Genomic DNA, 25,470 nt, shown 5'->3' with positions numbered 1-25,470 from the left:
GTTGAGGGTCAGAGAGAAAGAGAGAGAGAGAGTCCCAAGCAACCTCCACACTATTAGCACAGGGCACAATGTGGGATTCAAACTCACGAACCATGAGATAATGACCTGAGCCAAAATCAAGAGTCAGACGCTGAACTAAGTCACCCAGGCACCCCTATATTAATTACATTTTAAATATTATCAACATACTAAATATATATATATATATATATATATATGCATATATATATATATATATACTAATTTATAAAATTAGGTATATATTTTCACTTCACTTCAAATTACTTTTAAAGAGTCAGGGTATAAACACAAACACATGCATACTATGATTATAAATACATAAATAAGCCTTACTAAAGAACACATTCTTTATAAAGGTATTTTTCTTTTTAAGCGTTTTATCAGTGCATCTTTCACTTCCTTGTTCCTCAGACTATATATCAGGGGATTCAACATGGGAATCACGGTGGTGTAGAATACTGAGGATACTTTCTCCTGGATGAGTGAGCTGTGGGAAGCAGGTTTGAGATACATGGACATGAGAGTCCCATAAAATGTAAGAACAGCTGTCAAGTGGGAACTGCAGGTGCTGAAGGCTTTGGACTTGCCCTCTGTCGAGTGCATGCGGAGGATGTTGGAGAGAATAAAGACATAAGAAATGATGATTGTCAGGCTGGTGGCCATCATGTTAAATCCACCAATGACAAAAATCAAAAGCTCATCAATATAAGTGCTTGAACAAGAGAGTTTAATAAGTGGGATGATGTCACAGAAATAATGTTTAATGATGTTCGAGCCACAGAAATTCAGCCTTGATATACAACCGCCATGAATCATAGCATCGGTAAATCCTATTGAGAAGCCAGAAGCCACCAGCAGAGAACAGACTCGAGGGGACATGATGACATTGTAGAGCAGGGGGCTGCAGATGGCGACATAGCGATCATAGGCCATTACAGCTAACATGTAGCACTCAGAAATGACAAACATACAGAAAAAAAATAGCTGAGTCATGCATCCAGAATAGGAGATAGCTGTATCCCTGCATAAAAGCTCTGCCAGCAACTTGGGAGTAATAACAGAAGAATAGCACAAATCTACCAAAGACAGACTACTGAGGAAATGGTACATAGGGGTGTGAAGTTGGGAACTGAACCTAATTATTGAGATCATGCCGAGATTTCCTACCACTGTGACTATATAAATCCCTAAGAAGAGGCAGAAAAGAGGCAGCTGAAGCTCTGGTTGGTCAGTTAGTCCCAAAAGAAGAAACTCAGTCACTGTGGAATGATTTCTTGTGCCCATTCTCTCCTGAGAAATCTGTGGAAATGAGAGGAAGACAGGCAGGGTTCCAGCTTGCCTCCGATTCCCTGTAGCCAGGTATCTCTAGTATGGAAACATGCAATAAAGGTTATCTTATCCCCTTGACACTGAGCTTGTACCTTCATTGATGTTCAGGGACTTTGACACCCCCACCCCACCCACCTGCCCAAAGCCGATAACATAGCAAGTAAGCATCTATTTAACTATGCTATGAATAAACTTTAGCAATCTCTCCAGTGTCTGGAATTCTTTTAGCCAAGTATAAAGCCTTTAACTCTAGAGTCAGAAGACAAAAGACATAGGAGAGGCTTTCTAAAGCAAATCAGCCAAAGGTGTTCGTAAAAAAAGGGCCGTGGACTGAGAAAATACTTTTGTGAATGACACATTTGCCTAGGGCTGGCCTGCCCCTAGGATTTCCTACAGAGAAGATGTCCATTGTTAGGTAAACTATAGTTGCCACGTCAAGGTTTCCAAGGGTATTCAACAGAATTCTCAGGAGCTATTCATAGGTCTTACATGAAATAAGCAGCCCATGATTTCAGACACACAGAATTACAGAAAGTTAAAAAGGTTTCTTAACTGAGGGATATTTCAGAATCTCCTAGAGAGCTCTGTAACATACAGTACTTTCCAAACTTATCTGATGATAGAGTCCCCCACCCACTGTTTAACAAAACCTATTTTAGACTCCGAAAACCTATTTTGGCTCAGAACCTTTTAGGAAACTGGTTTCATTTGCATGTGTGTTCCATTTTTAATCTGGTCCCAAGCTAATTTTCAGGTAGGAAGTTCATTCTTCATATACTTCAGTAAAGCGGAATGATGGTAGACTTCCCAAACGGTTTTTGCCTTCTGACTCTCTGGCCATCCTGTGGGCTAAGCCCACCTTTCTCATCAAGGCCCCTGAGCATGATTTAATGCCCTACGGCTGGTGCTGATGCTTCTGGCAATGCCAACAACCAGATAGTGGTGCTTCCACTGGAAGTTCCCAGGTAATGCATGCTATCTTCCACTCACACTTTTTCCATGAGGGGACGGGATGGCACATGGTCTGGCACTGCCTGCTCTGGGGCCAGCCAAGGCCTCATCTCTGAAAAACTGACCATTTTTCTTTAGTGTTGGGCTGTCATAAAGCCTTATCTAGACTCTCTCATGTTTACCCAGTTTATACGTAACTCTGCTCAAGACATCTGGTTTAGCATTTTCTCAACCTGCTTGGCCCAGCACCTACCTTTCTGCTTGACTCTTCAAGAAGTTCTTCACACTGTCTTACTTTCAATCCGAGGACACATGAGGACAAGGCACAGCTCCTGTGGCTACTGGCCTTCCTGGGGATGTAGGTGCCTCCTTCTGATTTCCCAAACTAATTAAAAACAAAGAGGGCGCCTGGGTGGCGCAGTCGGTTAAGCGTCCGACTTCAGCCAGGTCACGATCTCGCGGTCCGTGAGTTCGAGCCCCGCGTCAGGCTCTGGGCTGATGGCTCAGAGACTGGAGCCTGTTTCCGATTCTGTGTCTCCCTCTCTCTCTGCCCCTCCCCCGTTCATGCTCTGTCTCTCTCTGTCCCAAAAATAAATAAACGTTGAAAAAAAAAATTTAAAAACAAAGAAGCTTCATAACACTGGATAGCTGTTTTCTGAGAAGGTTTCCAAATTCTGCAGAACACATGACTTTTGCAGCTGTCCTTCTCCCATCTTTCTAAATTAATTTAATTATTTTTTTAAAGGTTTTTACTTAAGCTTGAAGGACAGCGAGAGTGAGCAGAGGAGGGGGCAGATATAGAGGGAGACAGAGGATCCGAAGCAGGCTCCGTGCTGACAGCAGAGAGCCCGATGGGGGGCTCGAACTGTGAGATCATGACCTGAGCGAAGTCAAACGCTTAACCAACGGAAACACCCAGGCGCCCCTCTTCTTCTCCCATCATGAGGGATGCAAATAGGAGAACCATGGGCAAAAGAGATTGTCCAATTGCTCTTAGCCTGATGTTGAAATACCCCCGAGTCTTCCTTCCCCTTTAGCCCTTACCAATCAGCAGGCACAGGTGTAGTCTAGTCTCAGAGACAACACAGAGAGAAATGTCAAAGAATGTTCAAGAAGACACATTTGCTCAGTTTTGGCTTTTAATCTCTTCCCATGTGTGCCTTCAGACCTTCCTGAGCATCGCAAACACACCAACTGGTCTGGCCACGTGTCTGATTCTCCCACACTTCCCCTACCTCCTACTGGCCTCTATGGAAGTAACTTGTCCTCCATCCTGTTCCTGTTCATTGCTCTGTTTAGGGGCCCTGAACCCGTCTGCCCTTTATTCAGGTGAGGATTCTCTCTCCCATGTCTTTCCTACTCTTCACCCATTTCAGTGATTTAGGTCCTAGCTACTCCGATGCAGAGTCAACAAACCCAGCACCAGCATCATTTGGAAATTTGTAAGAAAGGCACCATCTCAAAACCTCAACCATACCAACTACATCAGGATCTAGATTTTAGCAAGATTCCCCACAGGATCGGTGTGCATTAACGTGTGAGAAGCACTGTTGGAGGTTATTCTCTCCCGGAGCTGAAATCACCTTTCTTTGTTGTTTCTTCCCCTGAATCTCTTTTTTCTGCTTTTTTGATGTGCCAGAAAGCATCATGCCATCATGAAAAGCCCAGCTTTGAAGAACGGTTTTTTGTTTTTGTAATGAAGAGGTTTCTTTAGTCTTTTTTGCTTGCTTATTTATTCATTTGGTGGGGGAGGGGCAGGGGAGGAGGGGAGGGTATCTGAGGTGGGCTCTGGGCTGATAGCAGAGAGCCGGACGCAGGGCCTGAACCCACAAACCATGAGAGTCATGACCTGAGCTGAAGCCAGATGCTCAACCGACTGAGCCACTCAGGAGCCCCTGAAAACAGCTTCCTAAGAACAGCTTTCTTGGATGAAGGATAAAAAACTGTATTTTACATTTCAGTATTTTGCCATCTGTATGTAGACTCAGAGACTTCATGGCAGTGAAACCTGCATGTCCAATAGCTTACTGTGACAAATTGTATTACGCTTTTGTGTTTGCAGGGAAGACATGTTATAAAATGACACCTTAATCCACATAGAACAATGCTAGCAATGTTACACGTTAGCACTGTTGACAATGTTAGCAACGTGAGCTAGCACTCTGCAGAAAAATACTTTATTTAACCATCTGCTAAACAGTAAGTTCCACCATTCCGGGGTTAAAACTTTTTATGTTGTTTTGGAACACTTTCCAAAGTGATCTGCTTACACTGACCCAGACCTGATTCAGATTCTCACATAATTTCAGGAGCTCGAAAGTAATCTGGTCATGTCAAAGGTGTTTTTAAACATTTTTTTTAAATTTTTTTTTTTAACGTTTATTTACAAGACAGAGAGAGACAGAGCATGAACAGAGAGAGAGGGAGACACAGAATCAGAAGCAGGCTCCAGGCTCTGAGCCATCAGCCCAGAGCCTGACGCGGGGCTCGAACTCACGGACCGTGAGATCGTGACCTGAGCTGAAGTCGGATGCTTAACCAACTGAGCCACCCAGGCACCCCCTAAACATTTTAATGCACCACACGGTACTGTTAAAACTATGAAAATTGAAACTATTTTACAAAGGTGGAGTCCAGATTAGCATTGCCGAGTAGAAATATATGCAGGCATATGGGTAATTTAAAATTCTAGAAGTCCATTTTTTTCCAAAAGTAAAAACAAGCAGCTGAAGTCAATTGTAATACTTCAGTTTACTTAACTTGATATATCCAAAATTTTCTCATTTCAACATGTTAAGATATGAAAATCCTAATGAACCATTTCATGGTTTTGTGTTTTTGGTGCAGATCTTTAAAGTTGTTACTGGATTTTATACCTACAGCACTTCTCAAATCAAATTAGCCACATTTTAAACGCTTAGTGGCTGCATATGGCTGGTGGCTACGATATTGGACAGCACAGGTCCAGAATATATATATTTTTAAATCTGACCTAATTGTCAAATCCCCATGACCCCCACCTTTTTTAAAAAAAATTTTTTTTCTTTTTAAATTTTTTTTTTCAACGTTTATTTATTTTTGGGACAGAGAGAGACAGAGCATGAACGGGGGAGGGGCAGAGAGAGAGGGAGACACAGAATCGGAAACAGGCTCCAGGCTCTGAGCTATCAGCCCAGAGCCTGACGCGGGGCTCGAACTCCCGGACCGCGAGATCGTGACCTGGCTGAAGTCGGACGCTTAACCGACTGCGCCACCCAGGCGCCCCTAAAAAATTTTTTTTGAAAGACAGAGAGCATGAGTGGGGAAGAGGTAGAGATAGAGGGAGAAAGAGAAGACCAAGCGGGCTCTGCACCATCAGTGTGGAGCGCGATGTGGGGTTCGAACTCACCAACAGTGAGATCACGACCTGAGCCGAAATCAAGAGTTGGATGCTTAACTGACTGAGCCACCCCAGGCTCAAGAAGGAAACCATCAGCACAGAGGTGCAAAAAGAGCACTGAACTATGAGTCATAAGATTTAGTTCAACCACGGCTCTGAGACTTACTATATAATATTGGACTCCTCGTAAATTCTCTTAGAGGTTCGTGTTTTAACCTGTAAAAGACAATAAATACTTTAATTTTTTTGTGCCAATTAAACAAGACAATAAGTATAAACACATTCTGTGCATTGCAAGGTCTATATAAATGTATTTGTAAAATTCCTACTTTAGATGTTGTGATCTCACAGCTTTATTTACAGATTCGACTCTATTTGCCCCTTTTTGGATGAGGGGGCAACACACAGCTGTGTCCAAGATGAGTGTCCACGGCCTCTGACAGCTATTGCTGTGGTTCAGTGGACTGCAAACGTTGGAACCTCCAGAGCTCCGGTGGATAATCAGGAGTTGATGTTAGAATCTGTTGCCATACTTCTCCAATATGAGCATTGTGAGTGTGAAACTCGCTTTCCTCCTCGGGACATGCTTGCTGAGTGCCTCTTCCTCTTCCTATCCTTTTTACGTTAGGAATAAAGTTGGGTTAATTATACCTTTTCATCCTTAAGTGTCTACAAGACCACAGCGAAAATGAAGAGCAGATTTAAATGAATCTGTGACTTCTAGTCTCAGTTTACGTATTGTATGTCTGGAAAAATAAAGATCAGTAATTCTCAAGAGTTTCTTATCTCCTGGGGTTTACCGTATTTGTATATTTGTAAGAACTGTCCCTATCATCCTCTTTTATCATAAGTAAACTTAGCCGATTTAATGTGGTCATGTTTCTAGAGTCATGCAATTAATATAACCCAACATTAGGAATTATTTAGGACACAATGCTAAAGAAATGGAATGGATTTAAAAAAAGTGTATTATTTTCTCATAGAAATTCTTTTAAACTATAGAAGTAGATTTCTAGTTTTATGTATATATTTTAAAGTTTATTTATTTTGAGGGAAAAAGTGAGAGAGAGAGAGAGAGAGAGAGAGAATGAATTGGGGAGGGGCAAAGAGAGAGGGAGAGAGAGAGAATCCCAAGAAGGTTCCACACTATCAGTGCAGAGTTTGATGTGGGGCTTGAACTCACGAACTGTGGGATCATGACCTGAGCTGAAATCAAGTTGGCTGCTTAACCAACTGAGCCACCTAGGCGCCCCTAGTTGTACATTTTTAAATGACAAATGATGAAGCCTTTTTATTTTTTTTAATTAAAAATTCTAGGGGCACCTGGGTGGCTCGGTCAGTTAAGTGTCTGACTTTGGTTCAGGTCATGATCTAGCAGTTCATGAGTTTGAGCTCCGCGTGGGGCTCTGTGCTGGCAGCTCAGAGACTGGAGCCTGCTTCGAATTCTGTGTCTCCCTCTCTCTCTGCCCCTCCTCCACTCATGCTCTGTCTTTGTCCCTGTCTCTCTCTCTGTCTCTTGAAAATAAACAAAAACATTAAAAAGTGTTTCTAAGTTAAAAGAAATTTAAATTTTTATTTAAATTCCCATTAATTCACATACAGTGTAATATTAGTTTCAGCTGTACATTATAGTGATTCAACATTTCCATACAACCCCTGGTGTTCATCACATGATGAAATCTTTTTGATTTGTTTATTAAGCATACTTAAGCCCTCTATCATAGATTAGGCATACTGAAAGAGGATTTAACATGAATCCCTTCAGAACTTTGCAATCTAGTGAGGCAGAGTATATTGTTCAACACACGACTAGCCTGACAAAAGATTGTATGAAGGATCGTATACAGTCCTCCGTGTACTAAGCAGTGGGTAGTGTTTGAGCTCAGAGAGTAGCAGAGCACTACTGTCTATAGTGATAAAGATAATCTTTATGGAAGGGTAGATTAAACTTTTTAAAAATGTTTATTCATTTTTGAGAGACAAAGAGAGAACATGAGTGGAGCAGGGGCAGAAAGAGAGGGAGACACGGAATCTGAAGCAGGCTCCAGGCTCTGAGCTGTCAGCACAGAGCTTGATGTGGGGCTCGAGACCATGAACCATGAGATCGTGACCTGAACTGAAGTCAGACACTCAACCGACTGAGCCACCCAGGCATGGCTGGGAGGGTAGATTTTACACTGAGCCTTCAAAAGTGGGGACAATTTGCTCAAACTGAGTGAATACAAAAGGATATTCAAGGAGTAGAAAGGTCCTAAGCGGAAAAAGTCTAGGAAGCAGAAAGTGGAAAGAGTATGTAAAGAACCTTGGGATAAAGGCAGCAGGGTCAATGCTTCCTCTTTTTGATTATGGGCAACTCATGTCAGGGATGGCTCTGGGGCCAGCCAGGCAGTCCCTAGCAGTGGCTTTTTGGGACGGTGAGCACCATGTGCTTGGTGACCTCCGGACGAGCCCCTAGTGGCACCCTTAACTGACAAATGCACTTGGAAACTCCAAACTTTCAGAACAGACTATTGAAAACAAATACAGGTCCAACTGGGTGGCAGAAATTATGACATTATTCGTTTTCAATGACTTCACAATTAATTAGTATCTGCTACGGTAAGACATAAGCTAAATTTGTGGAAGTGGCAAAAAGGTGGATCAAACCTAGTACTTGCTGTGAAACAATTTCTGTTCTTAGGTAAAAGCGCTTTTGGTGCCAGTCATATTTCCCCAGCTATTTTTCTTGTTTTTAGAGTTTTTTTGAAATGTGTTTGTTTTGTTGATTTATTTATTTATTTATTTATTTATTTATTTGAGGTTGAGAGAGAGAGAGAGAGAGAGCAAGGGAGGAGCAGAGAGAGAGGGAGAGAGAGAATCCCAGGCAGGCTCTGCGCTGTCAGCACGGAGCCTGATGTGGGGCTCGAACCCACAAACCGTGAGATCATGACCCAAGCCAAAACCAAAAGCCACACATTTAACTCACTGTGCCACCCAGGCACCGCCCCCCCCCCCCCCCCCCCATCTATCTTTCTTCTGTGCTGACCACCACTTTGGCACCTTCTTCCACCACACGTATGCACATGTACGCAGCTCTCCTTACTGTTTGGGAACTTGTTGAAAGAGGGATAATTTCTCATTCATTACTGTGTTCCTAGAACCTAACATGATGCCTGGAATATAGTTGAATTTGCTCTTTTCACCATCTTATCCCCACCAGGTATCTAATTCCATCAATATACTTTGTTTTTGGGTGCCTGGGTGGCTCAGTAGGTTAAGCATCTGACTCTTGGTTCGGCATTCGCTGCTAGCTCTCTGTGTCTCTCTGAATCTCACACGCTTATTCTCTCTCTCTCTCTCTCTCTCTCTCTGTCAAAACAAATGAATAAACTTAAAAAAAACTTTGTTTTCTCCTATCTAGAAAATCATGATCTGAGAAACCTGAAAATAGGCCAACTTAGAGGGGAGGATTTCCATTTACCAGAAAAATTGCAAAATGAGATCAACTTTTTCATCCAGCTTTATTGAGATATAGTTGGCAAATAAAAATGGCATATATTTAAGTTGTATAATGTTATGATTTGATATACACCCATGCACACACACATTGTGAGTGGTTTCCACAATCAAGCTAATCAATGCATCCAAAACCTCACATACTCGCAATTTTAAAAAGCTTTCATTTTTAAGATGAATAAGTTTTGGGGATCTAATACACAGCTTGGTGCCTCTAGTTCAGAATATCATATTGTATACTCAAAATTTGGTATGAGATCAACTCTTAACCAAAAGAAATCAGTCATGAATGATAAATTTTATGGTATTAGAACAGCAGATACTTATTACACAATATTCTTCCTTATTCTTAAAATCAAATATTATCTATTTTATTTATACTTGTTCTAGCAATATTATTTCATAGGAGTCTACTGGAAGTGTATTTTAAACACAACGCTTTAAGTGTAGTAAAGATACCCACTGACAGCCCATGAATCATACATATTGCGAATAATGTTTAGTAAAATAAATCTCAGATTGCCCTATGATGGTGTGTGTGTGTGCGTGTGCGTGTGTGTGTGTGTGTGTGACTGCCTTGCCATGAAAGTAGTTTATTTTGGAACAAAAAGCTATTTGTGGGGTGCTTGGCTGGCTCAGTCACTAGAGCCTGTGACTCCTGATCTCAGGGTTGTAACTTTCAGCCCCGCATTGGGTGTAGAGATTACTTAAATAAGAAATTATATTTTGAAAAAGCGATTTGTAATTTGTTGTGTCAATATGTGGGGTTGTCTGATTGTAAAATGCAATATGATCCAAAGGCCAAGACAAATGTTCAGATTATCTGGTATACTTCATTGTAAGATGGATAAGTCAAAGTTGAGTCAACAAAAGAAATGTCTTAATAGTTATAGCCAGAGTTCCTTCCAATGTGCAATGTTATTCTGTGTTCTACTTTATTACTATTGAATTGAAGGTGAGCTGAGACCCTATATATAACTGTTAATGTGTTGTTTGACTTAGAGTAATCATTCTTGATAGATCAAACCCTTTCTCTGATGACCCCAGTAAGTCATTGATCCTCATTCCCACACACATAATTACGTGATTTATTTTCCACCACTGGCATGGTAGAATCAACTGAAAAAGTGCTAGGGTATATGTTGCCTAGGAGGGCATTCTCTTTAATTCTTAGGCAAAGGGTATAGGATTTGAGATGTTGGATCAAGTGAAATAACTAATATGAAAACCAACTTAGATACTACTTTGGAGATAAAATTATAGAAGATTGATCTGACTTTACACCTAGTTACTCTCCCATGCCTCATCTGGGGAAGTTTCTATAATGAAATCGAACATGGAGATCAAGAAGTCACGCAGAGATAGAAATATAAAGATAGAGAATGGTTTCGATGAAGTTCTCTTCCTTGTCTCACTCGTCTACACTCAAACACAAAGATTCAGGATGCTGTCACTAGGCAGAGAAATGAGAAAATTATAAAGTCAGGTGAACTGGTATAAGGCCAGGATGCTAGAGGTGGTTTTGTGTTTTTGTTTTTGTCTTTGCTTTTGTTGTTGTATGGTTTTGTTTGTTTGTTGTTCTGCTTTTTAACCCCTTTAAAACCCAGAGCCTTCCAAGGCTTTTAGCGCACTTAGGTTTGGGCCAAACTGTAAGATCCACACACAGCCTCAGATGCTCTCATTGTCACTGTCATCAGTACTAGAAACACCCCCTTCGGGAGAGTCTACCCAAGAGTGTGGGGCAGCCTCCACCAGACGTTGCTAGCTATTCTAGCTCTAACAGAGTAGAGGTCCACCACTGAAGGTCGTAAGTGGAGACACGTTTTTACATTTGGCCTACTTGTTATATTTTGCTAGGTGTTGATCCAAGAAATGCTAATGGTGCAGCCACATCTTACAGAGACTTCCACTAAAATTAGATTTTTGTTTTTTTCCCCTCCAATACCACGAAAAGGCAAAGAGAGAAGGTGCAGAGTCAAATCTCAGTGACAGCTCCGTACTGTTCTCAGATTTTATACCTCTCTGAGGGTGGATGTCGTTTATTTTACTAGGTCAAACTCATCAGATCAAGTTCCTGCTTTGTCTTCATTTAAATTCTTCAAGGGGCGCCTGGGTGGCGCAGTCGGTTAAGCGTCCGACTTCAGCCAGGTCACGATCTCGCGGTCCGTGAGTTCGAGCCCCGCGTCGGGCTCTGGGCTGATGGCTCAGAGCCTGGAGCCTGTTTCCGATTCTGTGTCTCCCTCTCTCTCTGCCCCTCCCCCGTTCATGCTCTGTCTCTCTCTGTCCCAAAAATAAATAAAAAACGTTTAAAAAAAAAAAAATAAATTCTTCAAGAATTCTTGGCCTTGATGTAAATGGAAACTTGAAGGTGGTCCCCATTATATCATGTGATATGTCCAGATGTGTCTGTACTGCCCACTGCCCACAGACACACCACATACACACACACACACACACACACACACACACACACACACACGGGGAAGATAAGGGGAAAGGACTTGATATTTGTTGAGTACTGATCCAGACATTTGGAAAACATTATCCCAGTTGCTAGCAGTAACTACTCAATGAGCTAAACATGGGACTCCATTTTACCCTTGAGATTACTCAAGCTCAGAGTGATTGCAAAATCTACTCAAGGCCACACAGCTGGCAAGTGGCAGATCCGCAAAGAAGCAAATCCACAAAGCCTCAGAACAGAGCCCATGCCCTGCCGCCCCAAGAGGAGAGTGAGCAAGAAGATGGCTGCTTATATTTGGAGAGAGAAAGAGGACGTTTAGTGTCTCCTAGGGGATTTAGCCCACATCACCAAATCTGAAAAGCAAACCGATTTGGAGCAAATATTTTCCCCAATAATAGAGCCGGTGAACTTGGCTAGAGAAGTATCTGCTAATCTTTTTCTCACTGACCTCTCCAAAAAATGCACCAGACTCATAATCCGCATAGGTATTCAGGTGATTCATGAAAAGAAGCCCCAGAAGTAAAGCCCCTTTTGTTTCAGGATTCTTGGACTCCATCTCAAAGACCCTGGGCACTGTGGAAAGGGGCCTAGAGAATAAGGAACACATCCAAAGGCCAAGCACCACAACATTCCCAGGTGGTCAGTGCTATGACTGCAAGAGATTCTTAAATGTTAGTGTGCTGAAAAATCTTTCAGCACATCTGGAAAAAGTTGGTCCCCCCCCCCCCACCCGCAAAGTTCTGATTCCATAAATCTGGGGTTGGAAAAAACAATCTTCAACTTCCGTAAGCATTCCAGAGAGGTACTGAATCAAGAAATCCTGGGTGTGGCAAAATGTCATCACCCAGTTTTGTCCTTCAGGGAATCCTTTCTGCAAGCCCAGGCCCAACCTCAGGAAGGCATCCCGATGAAGAAGAGAACAGGGCAGCCAAGTGACAGGAAAAATCATCTGGGTGGAGGTTTAGACACAGACCACAAACATATGCTGTGTTAGACACTATCTGCCCATGAACACCACAGTTAACCACCATCACTGAGGCCAACAGGTGGAAGGGGAAATTCCAGTTTTATGTATGTGCCCCAGGGTTTCACGTTGATTCTTTATGTCTTTCTCTTCAGGAGATATCAGGAATAGCTGTTTCAGCACAGGGAATATGATACAGTCTTGCCTTGAATACATGTTCCTCGGGCAGGAATCAGACAAGCCAGGTCTCAGATTGTGAGGTCTGTTAGCATGGTCTCTCAATCCCAAACTGGAGTATTTCTGGGGGAGCACAGGGAGGTAGCCACCTTTCCCTTTATTTTTTTATTTATTTTTAAAAAATTTTTAATGTTTATTTATTTTTGAGACAGAGAGAGACAGATCATGAATGGGGGAGGGTCAAGAGAGAGAGGGAGACACAGAATCTGAAACAGGCTCCAGGCTCTGAGCAGTCAGCACAGAGCCCGACGCGGGGCTCGAACTCACGGACCGTGAGATCATGACCTGAGCCGAAGTCGGACCCTCAACCGACTGAGCCACCCAGGCGCCCCTCCACTTTTCCCTTTAAAGTGAAGGAAAACACTTTATCCAGGTGAGAGTCCCAGAACAGTACAGTTAATGAATTGCCCATTAATTCCCAGCCCTTGGAGACAGAGCCTCACAACGCCTTCATTCTTGAAATAATTGTTGAGATCATGGAGGTACCTAATCAAGCGAATAAGTGATGGAGATACTGATTTAGGTGAATAGTTATTCCATTTTCCTTTATGGTCTCTGGAGTTTTTTTCATTTAGGAAAAGTTTTAATTGCCCCATATGGGACTATATTCAATTATGTACAAGGGAATCTTGTAATTGGGGATGCTACAGTATTACAGTTTCTACTTTCCATGATACCTTCAGGCGAGAGAACATTCGTACGTATGTACACAGTCCTCAGTGGATTCCAATGTTTATAACTGGACTTTCCATGGTTATCTGTCTTAGGAGTGACATGATTCATGATTTGTGCTCTACAGTTCTTTTGCAGATCCTAGTAAATGGCCAAATGTGTGCGTGGAGTGGATATTCAGAGAGAGAGAAAGAGAGAACACACATGGGTTTCTCATTTTGAAGACATTTTGAGATCCTTTCCTGCTATTTACTAGCTACTGTGTGGACTTTGGGTGAATTATCTCCTCTTTCTAAGTAAAGTTTCTCATTGATAAGATAGATATAATTCCAACGTGTTCTAACTGAACGTTAATGTTTTTTGAAGGTCAAATAAGAAATACATGCAGAAGTGTTTTATACGATATAAAGAGATTTGGGGTGCCTGAGTGGCTCAGTCGGTTAAGTGGCCAACTTCATTTCAGGACATAATCTTGCAGTCTGTGAGTTTGAGCCCCGTGTTGGGCTCTGTGCTGGCAGCTCAGAGCCTGGAGCCGGCTTTCGATTCTGTGTCTCCCTCCCTCTCTGCCCCTCCCCTGCTTGCTCTCTGTCTCTCTCTGTCTCAAAAATAATAAACATTAAAAAAAAATTAAAAAATATAAAGAGATTATACTAATGTATCTATGGAGTACTTGGGGAGGAAGAAGGGGGGCAGGGAAGACACAGTGAGGGAGTCACCGATGTGACCCCCTGACTCCTCTGATTCCACCCATTTTTCTGGATGGGTGCCTGTACAATTCATGAAAACCAACTTTTACAAAAAAAAAAAAAAAAGAAAGAAAGCAAACTATTTCAGGAGAATGTTATACTTTTGTATATCAACCCAATGGACTTTTGTGTGCTCATTGAAGTTATTTTAGAGTTTCTAACTGCCCATGCTATTAGCTGCATATAGTACCTTTTGTTGCAACCATGTAGAACCATGAACATGTGTCATATAACCAGAAACTGGAGGGTAACAAGCAAAAGGAAATTAGCTGTTGTTGTAGGATAGTAGGATTTATGACTTTTTTTCCTAAATATTCTGTCATGTGTTGTTCTCTTTTCTTTTTTGATTTTAATTTTTTTCTTTTCTTTAAAAAAATTTTTTTTTAAGATTTATTTATTTCTTTTTTTTTTTTTTTTTTTTTTTAAATTTTTTTTTTTTTTTTTCAACGTTTATTTATTTTTGGGACAGAGAGAGACAGAGCATGAACGGGGGAGGGGCAGAGAGACAGGGAGACACAGAATCGGAAACAGGCTCCAGGCTCTGAGCCATCAGCCCAGAGCCTGACGCGGGGCTCGAACTCACGGACCGCGAGATCATGACCTGGCTGAAGTCGGACGCTTAACCGACTGCGCCACCCAGGCGCCCCAAGATTTATTTATTTTTGAGAGACAGAGCATGAGCGAAAGAGGAGCAGAGAGAGAGGGAGACATAGAATCTGAAGCAGGCTCCAGGCTCCGGAGCTGTCAGCCCAGACCCTGATGGGGGCTTGAACTTACAAACCGTGAGATCATGATCTGAGCTAAAGTCGGATGCTTATCTGACAGAGCCCCCCAGGCGTCACTTTTCTTTTCTTTTTAATAATGATGCAAAATGCTTTGTTTCTCACCAGTTAGATCTCTCTTTGCCTTTTTTTAAACAGATATTTTCTAACTTTGTCAGTTTCTAAGTCATCAGAGACTAAAAACTTCTGCCTTTCCAAGATCTCTCTCTTTAGCTCTTGCTGTTAGAGAGGTAGAAGGGAATGAAACTTCATTGCAATACAAGTCCGTGGTGAGAGAAAATTATATCACCCATGCGGCCTCTTCTACATTTCCTCTGCAGCAACAACCTGGGAAAGAAAGCCCGGAGTTTTTTAACCCTCAAGAGAACCAAATGATGGGGCAAAAAAAATCACAGTACAGGGATTGGAATGGAGGACAGAAGACAAAATGGATGAAATAAAGAAAGCATATGTACTAATAACTGAGGGGAGAAAACATCTCACAGGTAAAACATGAAATACTCTGGTGACTATATACATAGAAATCCTATATCTGGGGGTAGAGATGAGGAACATAATTTGCTAAGCCTTCCTTTTCCAACACTTTTCTAACACCATAGGTCAGATCCTTGAGGTACTGCTTCCCTTATTCACATGTCCCCTCCTAGTGCATTTTGGGGTGGGGAAAGGTGGATGCTAGGGTGTGTGGTCAATGTCAGGGCGGTGGAAATTCATCTCCCCAACAAATGTTGTATAACGGGAGACAGGCACTATTTCAGACACTGAGGATACGATTATAAACCAAAAAATATGCCTTCTAAGAGCATATGGTCTATGAAAATACACATGCCTACAAAATATTTTAACATTTTGTAACAAATAATTCCAGAAGTATGGATAGGGTGAAGCAGAAGTACAGAAAGGAGACATTTATTGTTATGTATAATATGTGTTGAAAGGTTTGTTCCTGTCAAAAAATGAGACTTGGGGTGCCTGGGTGGCTCAGTCGGTTGAGCATCCAACTCTTGATTTTGGTTCAGGTCATGATCAGGCCATGATTTTGGCTCAGGTTGTGGGATGGAGCCCTGTAGGAGGCTCTGTGCTGAGCGTGGAGATTGCTTAAGATTCTCCCTCTCCTCCTTTACCCCCTGTCCCACTTGCACGCTTTCTCTCTAAAATTAAAAATTAAAAAAAAAAAATGCAACCTGAAAGTGAATGATTGAATGAATAATTAGATTCCTTTTCCAATACCAAAACCACAAAGACATTGTCCGGTCATAGCGAGAAAGAAGGTACTTGACCTACTCTTTGGTCGGATTTCAGCTATGCAAATCCCAAACACTGAATGAAAACAAAGACATCTCATTTCTCTTTTCTACAGAGATTTAATACCCACACAGAGGTTTAATACCCCACATATTAAAGTTACTGCTTGAGACAGTGAGCAAGATTAAAGAAAATCACCTCATTTAAACTTAAAGTTCAAAAGAAGGAAATCACTTGCCCACTAACCAAAAGGCCAGTTAGTGGCAGAATGGGGACTAGAGTGCAGGGTTGTTTTTTTTTTTTTTCCTGCTTGATAGCACCCTTTACATCGATTCACACAGATTGTTAAAGAGATTCCTCTTGGATATGCATGGAAATGTTTTACATTCTTCATAACTATTCATAGCTATATCTTAGAGGATATTCTATTCTCAAAGGCCCTAAAACTGCTCTGAGCATTTGGAAATTGCTTAAGTATTACAGGTAGTAATAAATCATCTTTGTTCCATAATTCTTCATTTTGAGACTGTTTCCTATGACACTGCTCAACATTTCTGTACTTTCTTCAATTTCTTGATGACAAATGAGGCAGAGAACCTTTACAATATGTTTTTATTTACCATTTGGATATTCTCTTGTGATGTGTCTGGTTCATGTGTTTTGCACATTTTTCTACTAGAAAATTTTTCTTTCTCTTATTTATTTATAGCAGTTCCTATATATTCTGGATACTAGCCCTATGTCAGAGATGTGTATTTCAAATGTATTCTTTTACCCAACTATAGGCTTTCCCTTTGACATAAATACAACCAAGGCTCTCTGGTGAAACTAAGGCTCTTTACTGGAACAATCTAGTGAATACTTCTGGAGGTCATGAAGGGCACCTCCTTACCATATAGTCCACAAATGCAGGAGCAGAATCCTACTGTGGTCTTGTCAGAAGGAAATAACAATATAGCAGTCTAGTAGAAAGTGAAATTTATTACAAAGATGGTGAAAAAAAAGCCTTAACACTCAGGTTTGAGTACTTAGATCCCGCGGAGCAGAAACTGAAAGGGCTCTACATAGGCCAAAGGAAAGACCATATCAAATGAGGCAAAATTCTGAAACTACGTCTCTGTCACATGAAGTGGATTATATACTCAATTTTGCAAATCTTTGCTTCCTCTTTTCTCCTCACCAATTCTGAGAAGCCTGGTTTCAGGTCTAGAGTATGTTCCATAGATTCCAGTGGACCTGGGGTCGATCAATGGATACACTTTTATCTGAGTGCTTTAAGTTTGGTAATACTTACCAATATCACAGGATGTAATATACCCCTGTTGCAACTTATTACACCAATGGTGAAGCATATTGCCTTGTGATGCTGGGTTTCTTCATTAGCAATCAATCCTCTTGGAGGAACATGGATGATAGATGTTAGCGCTCCCCATTAGAAGGGAAGAAGATCCTTCTGAGCAAACAATCCTGAGAAGAGGTCTGATGGAGAAAAAGTCATATGAAAATGTCAAACATAACCATCAGTGAACCCTAATGTAAACTATAGACTGGGGGTTAAAACGTTGTATCAATGAGGATTTATTAATTGTTAACAAATGTACCACTCTGGTGGGGGATGTTGATAATGGATGAGGCTGTGCATGTGTGGGGGCAGAGAACTGTCTGTGCTCAATTTTGATGTGACTCTAAAATACTCTTAAAACATCTATTTTAAAAAATGTAGAAAAAATTCCTACGACATAGAAAGCAGTGCAGAGAAAAAAAAATAACCTTAAATCCTGGCATATTAAAAAAGAATTTTAAGCTATCTTAAGAAATTCAAGGGGATAAAAGCAAAAAAAGGGGGGGTGGAATAAGGTAACAGCCTAAAGTAGTGAATATATTAAAAATTATGTTTTCGGGATACCTGGGTGGCTCAGTCAGTTAAGTGTCTGGGTCTTATTTTCGGCTTAGGTCATGCATGATCTCAGTTTGTGGGTTTGAGCCCTGCATTGGGCTCTGCTCTGGCATCGTGGAGCCTACTTGGGATTCTTTCTCTCCCTCTCTCTTGGTCTGTACCCTGTTTGCACGCTGTCTCTCAAAATAAATAAATAAACTCTAAAAAATGAAAATAAAAGACAAATATCCTACGATTTCACTTATATGTGGAATTTAAGAAACACAACAGATGAACACAGGGGAAGGGAAGGAAAAACAAGATGAGAATGGAGATGGAGGCAAACCATAAGAGTCTCAAATACAGAGAACAAACTGAGGGTTGCTGGAGGGGTTTTGAGAGGGGATGGGCTTTGTGGGTGATGGGCATTAAGGAGGGCACTTGTTGGATTGAACAGTGGGTGTTCTATGGAAGTGATGAATCACTGGGCTCTACTCCTGAAACCAATCCTACACTTTATGTGAACTAACTTGACTTTAAATAAATTAAAAATAAATAAATAAAAAGCTACAACCTGTAAAATAAATAAAATAAAAAAATGAAATTACCTTTCAAAAAATAAAAATAATGTTTTCAAATGGATAAATACATAAGGACCTGTTGAAATGATGAACAAAAGTGATAACCTCCTAATAAACCAGATTAAGGTGGGAAGGGAGAGGGAGGAAGTAAATCTACAGGAAAAAAATCAATCCTTATCTTTTTGTGACACAAACAAATATTTCAAGATGAAATTGTCTGCGATTGTTTCAGAATAATTCAGGGGAGGGCCATTGAAATTGGATGAAGGGTACCTGGGAATCATTATGTTATTCTCTATTTTTTCCAATATTGCACATTTCCCTCTTGAAACTACAATTCTACTTTTCTTTTTCCCTTTTTTGCTATTTTTGCTATTTATTCATTTAACAGTTGCCTGTTAAAAACAAAACAACAAAAACTGCCTGTCTCTCTTCTGCCTCCACTCCTGCCCTCATTTTACTGAAGATGCTGTGACCCAAACCACCAGTGACATTCTGATTGCCCATAAAGTGATATTTGTTCAGCTCCTACAAAATGTGATTTCCTTACAGCATTAGCTATCATTGCCCAATCTCTCCTCAAAACTCCAGCCTCTTTTTACTTCCTCAGCAACACTTGTATTTCTCTACCTTCTCTCTGACTGGTCCTCCTTTGCTCTTTATCATAAATATTGACGTTCTCCAGAATTTCCTTCTCTGTCTCTTGTTACATCCCTACATAAGGATATGCACACATGTTTCAACTGCCATCCCTAGACTGATTGATGACCCTTAATCTGTTGTCAAGTTCCAGAACAAAATTCTGTCTATCGTGTGCCCTGTAGACACCTTAAACTGAACCCAAACCAGTATTTACTAACTTCTTCAACAGGCTTGTGTTTCCAGCCATATTTTACATCTTACTTAATGGCATCGTTGACTACTGTTCTCCTTAGCTGAAAACATGATTTCCTCCTTGACCCGTCTCTCGCAAATCCCTCACATCCTACCAGTTTCTCTAATCTGGCTACATCTTTGTATCCTTAGTTCCATGATCTATAAGTTTAAAGGAGGCTTAAGTCTTTCAGCCCAGGAATCCTACTCTTAAGGATCTATTGCATAGAAATAAAAGCATCAATACGTAAGAGCATAATAATATAAGTTGCCATAGTGTGCTCTTATGCTATGACCCTCTTGGTCCTTCCACTACACTAGTCCCCAAGGGTCAAGGGTCAAACAAATAGGTGATTCTATGGCAGTTGGCAGCCCTAACAGCAAACTGGCCCTGGTAAAGAAAGGAAAGGGGAAGGGGGGAGCTCATTTTCAAGACTACCCGAGGTGCTGGCTGCTGAGGCTCGCAGTTCCTGAGAGATAAAGGAATTGCCCTGGACGCAGAAGGGAGTTACCAGCCCAGGAACAGCCTGCATTCCAGGGCAAACTGAGCTCTCTTGCTGCACTCAGGATGACTCCAAAAGCCACACCAGGTCCAAATGTGGTGTTGGCTAACATTTCTTTTCTTGCAACTGCATCTCAGCTCAACCTCTCCTCAAATCTGCTTCCTTAAACACTGGCAGATGTGACTCTTGGCTAAGTACTCCCCAATAAACTCTCCACACACAATTCTCTGCCTCAGAGGTGCTTTTCCAAGGAGTCCAAATTAATACTATGGTAATTGCCTACATGTCATTTGTTATGTGCCAAGAACGCTTTTTAAGTGCTTTACATTCCTAAACTCATGCAATCTTTTTACAAAATTCTTGTGTAGTAGGAAGCATTATTATCTGTAAGATCACAAAACTGCTCACCGGTAGAGCCAGGATGTAAAGCCAGGATCGTGAGTCCATTTTCTTAACCACGGAGCCTCCCTTGTGAGATTAAATATATTGAGCATTGTTTTTTACAAAAAAATTTAAAATAAAATATACCAAGATATGTACAGAGGTCTGGAAGAAAGAAAGCACAGCATGTTTGAAGCAATGAAAGAAATCCAGTTGGCCCATGGAAAGGTCAAAGAAATAGGCAGAGAGAGGCCATTAGATATGACTTTTATCTTAGTTCAGTAAAAGGCTTTTTTTCGGGGTAGGGGGAGGATTTTAATACAAGTCCTCTGACTGAGCTTACTGAATACCATAGTGGCCTACTCAAGGATCCATAAACGTTTTCTCTGACAAGTTACAAAGACAGTTGTCAAGAAATAATGGTCTGGCCTTATAAATGATATTGGAGTGCAATGCTTTGGTGTATCAAGCCAGCTTTTGTGGTTTCAAGGTGCTGGTCTACTTCCCAGATGCCTACCTAACTAAACTTCTTTAAGCGTTCCAAATGAGGACACAAGTTTCTCTAAAACATCCTATATTCTGAATGGTCATTCCCTTTTGTGGTACTAGCTGGCTGACTATTCCTGTCAACGATCTTGAATGCCTTTTTCTCTTCACTGATCCCTACCTAATGTCAAGTAATCCTGGAACATATAATCCTAGCTCTAAAATTGGGCCTATTTAGTCAGGCATGCCTAACCTCTTTCAAGGCCTCTAATTATCACTAAAGCTGGCAGCTCTCTCTAATATGTGATATTTTATCTCCCTCTATATTGGGTAGCTCTCTCATGACCTACTGTAGTCAGCCATGGTCCTCCTACTGCACCAGCCATCAGGGTCAAGGGTCAAGTCAATAGATGATTCCATGGCAGTTAGCAGCCCTGACAGCAGGGCAGGCCACATATAGGAGTAGTGGGGGTGGGATTTATCTTCTTTGGTCCACAGGCTTTATCAGCTCTGCCCCTGCCAATACTTCAGCAATCACTAAAAGTTTAGATTTTGCTCTTCCTCTTGTGAAGAAATAATCAAATCAGAGAAGAGCCATCTGAGATATTGGTGGTGGTCTCGGCTTGAAATCCCCACTCACAATGGGGAACATATCACCCAGAGGTATCCAGGCCACCAACATGGTCTTCTCCTCCTGGGCCTTAGTCTTCTTGGCCATAGGAATCATCATGGAAGAATGGGTTGAACTGACATTGGAAACAAAGAAAAATACAGTAAGCCACAGTCCCTGGATATGTTGCACTACTCTTTGGCCAGAAGGTCAGAACTGCACTATGGAAAGAGACGGGTGGAGAGGGAGGGTTCATCTTTCCTTGACTTCCATTTATCTCACCGGCTTACTCATTATTATTCTCTGGGGCAACTTCTGCTGGCTGCATTGCACCCAGCTCCATAATCAAGAGTCAAGGCTGACTCTAAAATCTCGCCATTTTGAATATTTTGGAGAAAAGTTTAGAAGCTCACAGACTTCACTGCTGGACATTTGAGAGACATTGGCAGTAGCAGCAGGGTGGTCAGCACATCTAGAACATGAGGGAATAAAAGAAAGGTAACTGGCAACAAGGAAAATAGCTTGTTTTGCCACTGGAGGAGGGCAGGATGAATTATATTTAACAAGAAATCTGTTCTGTGAAAAGAATAGAAGAGAAAGAAACTTACAGAAACACTAAGAGAACAGTTTCTTCTGGTTCTCTTTCCCACTCAGCTTAAGGCCCCCTACCTCTTTATTCTTTCCCCTTGTTCCTCTTTATTATTTAAAGAAATACTTTTACCTCATTCTGATTTTTACCTAGAGAATTGTGGAAATTTCCAGGTGGAAATGAGCCTAGAAAAAATATCTGTCCCTCTTTCAACATAGCGTCTGCTTTCCAACAGATGGCCTGGAAGTGGTCAGGACCATGATGATTTTGGTTCTCATCCTTTCCTTCATCCATAACTTGTTCCTGGGTTTGGAATCCACCTACCTGATTCCTCAAACTAAACATACCCTCTTCATCGCTGTCTTCCTCAGTTTCTTTACAGGTAACCTCTTGGCTCCCTTAACACAGGCTTGGAGATAAATTTGGTTTAAGGATCTAGGCTGCAACCATCCTAGTTCTTTGGCTCAGATACGCAGCTTCTGAATTGAATGTACCACTTAGCAAGGTTGGGTTTTTTTTTTTTAAATGTTTGTTTATTTTTGAGAGAGAGAGAGAGAGAGAGCACAAATTGGGGAGGGGCAAAGAGAGAGGGAGGCAGAATCCAAAGCAGGCTCCAGGTTCTGAACTGTCAGCACAGAGTGCAAGGTGAGGCTTGAACTCACGGACCATGAGATCATGACCTGAGCTGAAGTCAGACGCTTAACCGACCAAGCTACCCAGGGCCCCGATTTTTGAACATAGTGCAGTTGTATGTAGGAGGTTTGGAAGTCAAGCATATCTTGGGTTAAGACTTGAGTAGAAGAGCCAAAGTTCCTTAGAAGGGATTCCCCCCCCACCCCCACCCCCCGCCTTCTTTTGTCTGGACATTAGGTCTCCTTCTGCTCTGTGCACTCCTAATGTATCACCAAAAGCTAAGTCAAGGTAAATCCGTGTACTACTCCAGTTACAAGATCACCTGGATCATTTTCACTGCCTACTTAAATGTCTCCCTCTTTGTGGCCTCTGGTGAGTGTTTTCAGGGCCCCTGATAGGTGATTAGAACCAGTCTATCCCCGTTAGAGGAGAGTAAAAGGGCTAAAGTTCAGGTGACTCACTCTCTGAGGGCAGTTCCTTCAAGGGCAGAGTTGGAGACGAGGGCTGTGTGAAATATTCAATAAGCTTGCCTCAAGGGCAGCTCTCATTTCTGCCCTTTCTACTGTCTTTCACACCATCCCCACTTCAGGACAGAGATAACCATCCAAGTCATGACTAAGGAGAGTTGCTGATGGAGAATGTTTATTGATGTGGCAAGGGACAGTATACCCTGGGTGTCCCGTGTAGTGTTGAGGCACTTGGAGGTCAGAGACAAGCAATATCTGATGTTACGTGGTCACCTGACAACCCTGGAGACCCTCATTTTCTTAAAAAGTCTTGAAAATTTCATTTGGAATTGCACTCACAACCCAGAAGCATGTCTTCTTTCAAAATGACATGAACAGCATTTAAGCTATTGTGGATACACTTCTGGTCTCTTCCACTAAAGCATCCTCCTCTCCAGTGGCCTGGGGCAGTTCAAAGGGACCCACAGGGCTTTGGGTTGGAGTATCTCTGCTGACATAGAGGGAAGTATTTCTGTAACTCTCCATTGACCCCTCATCACCCTTCCCTGGCTTCTCTTTTCCCCAGGAGTCCTCTCTCTCCTACAGTACAAACAATCCATCAAGAGCTTTGCCTGCCTGACCATCCTCCGTACATCCAGCAGAGAAATTAAGGACAGACAGGAGTCTGAGAGTTCTATCAAAGTTATTTCCTTACCAGAACAGCCCGCAATGCTTCGTAGTATTGTTCACACAAAGGAAGATTTTCCAAACAGAGCACACATCCAAACACGTCGTGTAACCTGGGCTGTATGATTTGACAATGTATCTTTCAGTGTGTGCTTGTCTTAATAGAAACAACGTTGTGTGTATGTATGTGCATTGTGTCTCTACAGCCGTGGTGTCTTTGTTTGGCATTATTTAATGCATGTGACTGGGTTAGGGTCTGTAAGAAGATCTGGAAGGTGGTTTTTTCATTTTTATTTATTTTTTTTCGATCCTGACCTGCTGAACAGTTTCTTTTATTTGTTCTCACCATTTAATAACATTTGTTATTCATTTAATAAATATTATCATTAACTAATACTTGCTGTACTGTTAACTCTATACATCACACTTATTTTATTGTGAAATATTTCAGACATTCAGAAAGAATACAAAACATGATAAACATCTGTGCACACATCACTCAGCCTTATGAAATTTTACAATTATGCCCTATTTGCTTTAGATGTTTTCAAATTAAATTTATAGACAAAACGGATGTTCCTCTAAAAAGTTCCTTAATCTCATTTCCCTCCCTTGCTGCTCGTCACAAAACACTTTCAATGATGCATCGCTGATCATTTTACATTCATATTGTCATTTTTTAGAACTTAATGCATCTTTAAAAATTATATAGATTAGCTTTCCAAATCTTCAAAGATCATTAAAAGTCAGACTGTACAGATCATTTTTGCAGCTTGTTTTTTTCACTCAACTGCGTGTATGGTTTTGGGATTCATTACGTTTTGTTTGACTTCATTCATTGAAACTACTGCTAAGTTTTCCATTGTAGAGATATAATGTAACATATTCATTCTCCAGTTGATGAAAATCTAGTTGTTTTCTTTTATTCTGTTATAAATAGTGCTGTTATGAACTTTCTTATACACAACTCCCTCTGTCCATGAGCTAGAGTTTCTCTTAGGGTATTTATCTAGGACTAGAATAGCAGAAACTCTCTTTATTGGGGCGCCTGGGTGGCTCAATCAGTTGGGTGTTGGACTTCGACTCCGGATTTGTGAGTTTGAGCACCGCATTGGGCTCTCTGCTGTCAGCACAGAGCCCACTTTGGATCCTCTGTCCCTCCTCCCTTCTGCCCCTCCCCCTTCTGCCCTTCCCCCATTTGCACGCGCGCGCGCACTCGCTCTCTCTCAAAAGTAAACATTAAAAAAAAGAAAGTATCTTCATTTTCAAGTTAACTAAATATTGACAAAGTGATGCAAAAAATGGCTGTTATAATTTGCGCTTCTGCCAGCAATGTATGAAAATTCTAGTTTCTTTGTACCTTGCCAGTCCTTCAGTGATCAGTCTTTTTAATGTCTGAACTATCACTGAGTTTGCTCACTTTTTAAGAAAATGAGGGTCTCCAGGCTTGTCAGGTGACCACGTAACATCAGATATTGCTTGTCTCTGACCTCCAAGTGCCTCAACACTACACTGGACAC

General features: G+C 41.4%; 2 protein-coding genes across 2 annotated transcripts; one reads left to right on the top strand and one right to left on the bottom strand.

The window, feature by feature from the left end:
- Positions 1 to 369: 369 nt before the first annotated feature.
- Positions 370 to 1,305, bottom strand: OR8D4 (olfactory receptor family 8 subfamily D member 4). Its single transcript, XM_025928310.2, has one exon. The coding sequence runs from the start codon at positions 1,303 to 1,305 to the stop codon at positions 370 to 372; it is 936 nt and encodes a 311-aa protein (XP_025784095.2).
- Positions 1,306 to 21,391: 20,086 nt separating this feature from the next.
- On the top strand, positions 21,392 to 24,346 carry TMEM225 (transmembrane protein 225). The gene is made up of 4 exons (XM_025929138.2): positions 21,392 to 21,804; positions 22,420 to 22,566; positions 23,055 to 23,189; positions 23,850 to 24,346. Exons 1-4 carry the CDS (start codon positions 21,627 to 21,629, stop codon positions 24,074 to 24,076), a joined length of 687 nt encoding a protein of 228 aa, XP_025784923.2. The 5' UTR covers positions 21,392 to 21,626; the 3' UTR covers positions 24,077 to 24,346.
- Positions 24,347 to 25,470: the final 1,124 nt, after the last annotated feature.

This window comes from Puma concolor, chromosome D1, assembly GCF_028749965.1.
Source record: "Puma concolor isolate L17-30 chromosome D1, mPumCon1.1.hap2, whole genome shotgun sequence".
Lineage (NCBI taxonomy): Eukaryota > Metazoa > Chordata > Mammalia > Carnivora > Felidae > Puma > Puma concolor.
This window is presented reverse-complemented; position numbering and strand designations above follow the sequence as displayed.

Coding starts and splice junctions, on each gene's coding strand:
- OR8D4 (XM_025928310.2), bottom strand. CDS start 1,305: ATGGGCACAAGAAATCATTCCACAGTGACTGAGTTTCTTCTTTTGGGA.
- TMEM225 (XM_025929138.2), top strand. CDS start 21,627: ATGGGGAACATATCACCCAGAGGTATCCAGGCCACCAACATGGTCTTC. Junction 21,805..22,419: donor CACTACTCTTTGGCCAGAAG/GTCAGAACTGCA, acceptor GCTTTCCAACAG/ATGGCCTGGAAGTGGTCAGG. Junction 23,190..23,849: donor CTCCCTCTTTGTGGCCTCTG/GTGAGTGTTTTC, acceptor TCTTTTCCCCAG/GAGTCCTCTCTCTCCTACAG.